This window comes from Camponotus vicinus, unplaced genomic scaffold (genome assembly GCF_025532165.1).
Source record: "Camponotus vicinus isolate PSW18456_S1 unplaced genomic scaffold, iyCamVici1.0 SCAF_10, whole genome shotgun sequence".
NCBI classification, from domain to species: domain Eukaryota; kingdom Metazoa; phylum Arthropoda; class Insecta; order Hymenoptera; family Formicidae; genus Camponotus; species Camponotus vicinus.
In genome coordinates, this window is record NW_028141946.1 from 16,504,197 (window position 1) to 16,506,390 (window position 2,194).

At 40.2% G+C, this 2,194-nt stretch overlaps 1 protein-coding gene across 1 annotated transcript; it reads left to right on the plus strand.

The window, feature by feature from the left end:
- Positions 1 to 257: 257 nt before the first annotated feature.
- On the plus strand, positions 258 to 1,631 carry LOC145960160 (uncharacterized). Its single transcript, XM_083079414.1, has one exon. It carries the CDS (start codon positions 258 to 260, stop codon positions 1,629 to 1,631), a length of 1,374 nt encoding a protein of 457 aa, XP_082935540.1.
- Positions 1,632 to 2,194: the final 563 nt, after the last annotated feature.

Genomic DNA, 2,194 nt, shown 5'->3' on the forward strand with positions numbered 1-2,194 from the left:
ATCTTAATGGATTAACTTTAGCAGATCCTCAGTTTTTACAACCATTATCTGTTGATATGATAATTGGAGCTGATGTATACCACCAAATCATCCGTGAGGGGTTAAAGAAAGGACCTCTGCTGATGTATACCACCAAATCATCCGTGAGGGGTTAAAGAATTGACTCTCCTATCGCACAGCTCACTGCCTTTGGGTGGATTATTTCTGGCCCCATTTCGGCAAAACGAACATCATTGGTCAAGAGTTACCATGTCTCTATGGATCAACAATTGTATGATGTGCTCCGTAAGTTTTGGGAACTAGAGGAAGTATCTATCAATAAGAGTTCCTCCCTATCACCAGAAGAGCAAGACTGCGAGAAACATTTTCAAGACACACACTCAAGAGACCCACAAGGTCGTTACGTGGTATGTCTACCGTTTAAGAAACCTGTTAAAGAGTTAGGTAATTCACGACATAAAGCTTCACGGATGTTGACATCTCTATGGAATAAATTCAAATCAGATATAACTTACGCTGAAGCTTATTCAAAATTCATGACTGAATATAAAGATCTACATCATATGAGGTTGATAGACGACACTCAACCTGAACCTCAACCCAATTTTTACTTACCTCATCATGGCGTATGGAAAGAAAGTAGTACGACTACCAAGCTTAGAGTTGTATTTAATGGATCAAGCCGTACAACATCAAGAATTTCTCTTAATGATATTCTTCACACGGGTCCTAAATTACAACTCGAATTACTAGACGTACTTATATGGTTTAGACAGTTTCCATATGTCTTTTCGGCAGATATCGAAAAGATGTATCGCCAGATCAATGTCCATCCAAAGGACTGGAAATACCAGCGAATATTATGGTCAACTTTGGAAGATCATTTCGATACATACGAATTGACGACAGTAACGTACGGAATAGCTTGCGCTCCGTACTTAGCACTCCGTACAATCCTGCAACTGGAAGATGAGAAAATGAATTATCTTCTCGCCATTCCTTGCCTCATTAAAGGCAGATATGTGGACGACGTGTTTGGAGGAGCAGAATCACCTGAAACGGTGAAAGCACAAATCGTACAATTAAATCAGCTATGCATGGCAGGCGGATTCCAATTGCAGAAATGGACAAGTAATCTGGATTCAATACTTGATTCACTACCACGAAATATCCGAGATGATGCATCATCCAAGTTCATCGATCGAAATTCTTGTGTCCAAGCTCTTGGGTTAAAATGGCAGCCACAATCTGATACGTTTCATTTTACCTTCAATTCTCCAACAAGTCATTCCATTACTAAACGAGCTGTGTTGTCTCTTATAGCAAAATTATTCGATCCACTCGGTTTATTATCACCTATCATTATCAAAGCTAAAATTCTTATACAAGAATTATGGACTCAAAAGTTAGACTGGGATGATCCGTTACCAACTTATATTGCCGACAAATGGATCACATTTTTGAGAGAGTTAACAGACATTAATCTCATTAGCATTCCGCGATGGATTGGAAGTAAACCAAATCATCATATTCAAATTCATGGCTTTTGCGATGCCTCTCAGCAGGCATTTGCAGCTTCGGTTTACCTCCGAACAACTAATGCTGAAACAAATTTCACTACTATGTGTTGAGATATACGTTCTAATAATAGTTCCTGTAGTTAAGTTTGAACGTGCCGCGTACACATTGACTGATGTACGTTTAGGTAGGCGGCTCTGTTCTCAGTCACTTGGGACAAAATGCCCGGGAGTAGCGATTCTAGTACCGACGCTATCGGACGCCGTCCGCTATAACGCTGATATATAATCCTTTTGTACCAAATTATTATTAAAAGGCTATACACAACTATCTACAAATTAATTATTGACTGCCCACTGCACCTCCAACAGGTTATGGGACCAGTGAGCCTGTGCAGTCAGTGCTAATTAATTAAAAGTTGTGTCGCACGTGGTCACGCTGCAAATCTGCTTGTAGTTCTTTGTTCTCACACACGAGAAGATGGACAAGTTAACGGTCAGCAAATTCGACGGACACGACTTCGCCGTGTGGAAATTTCAAATGATGGGTTTCCTGGAATATCACGGTTTGTTAGAAGTAATAGATGATACAAGGAAAAGACCAGCTGTCAACACAGGAATGGGATAAGCTGAATAAAAAGGCGCGATTTTTTATCGGATTGTCGCTGGAATCGGCT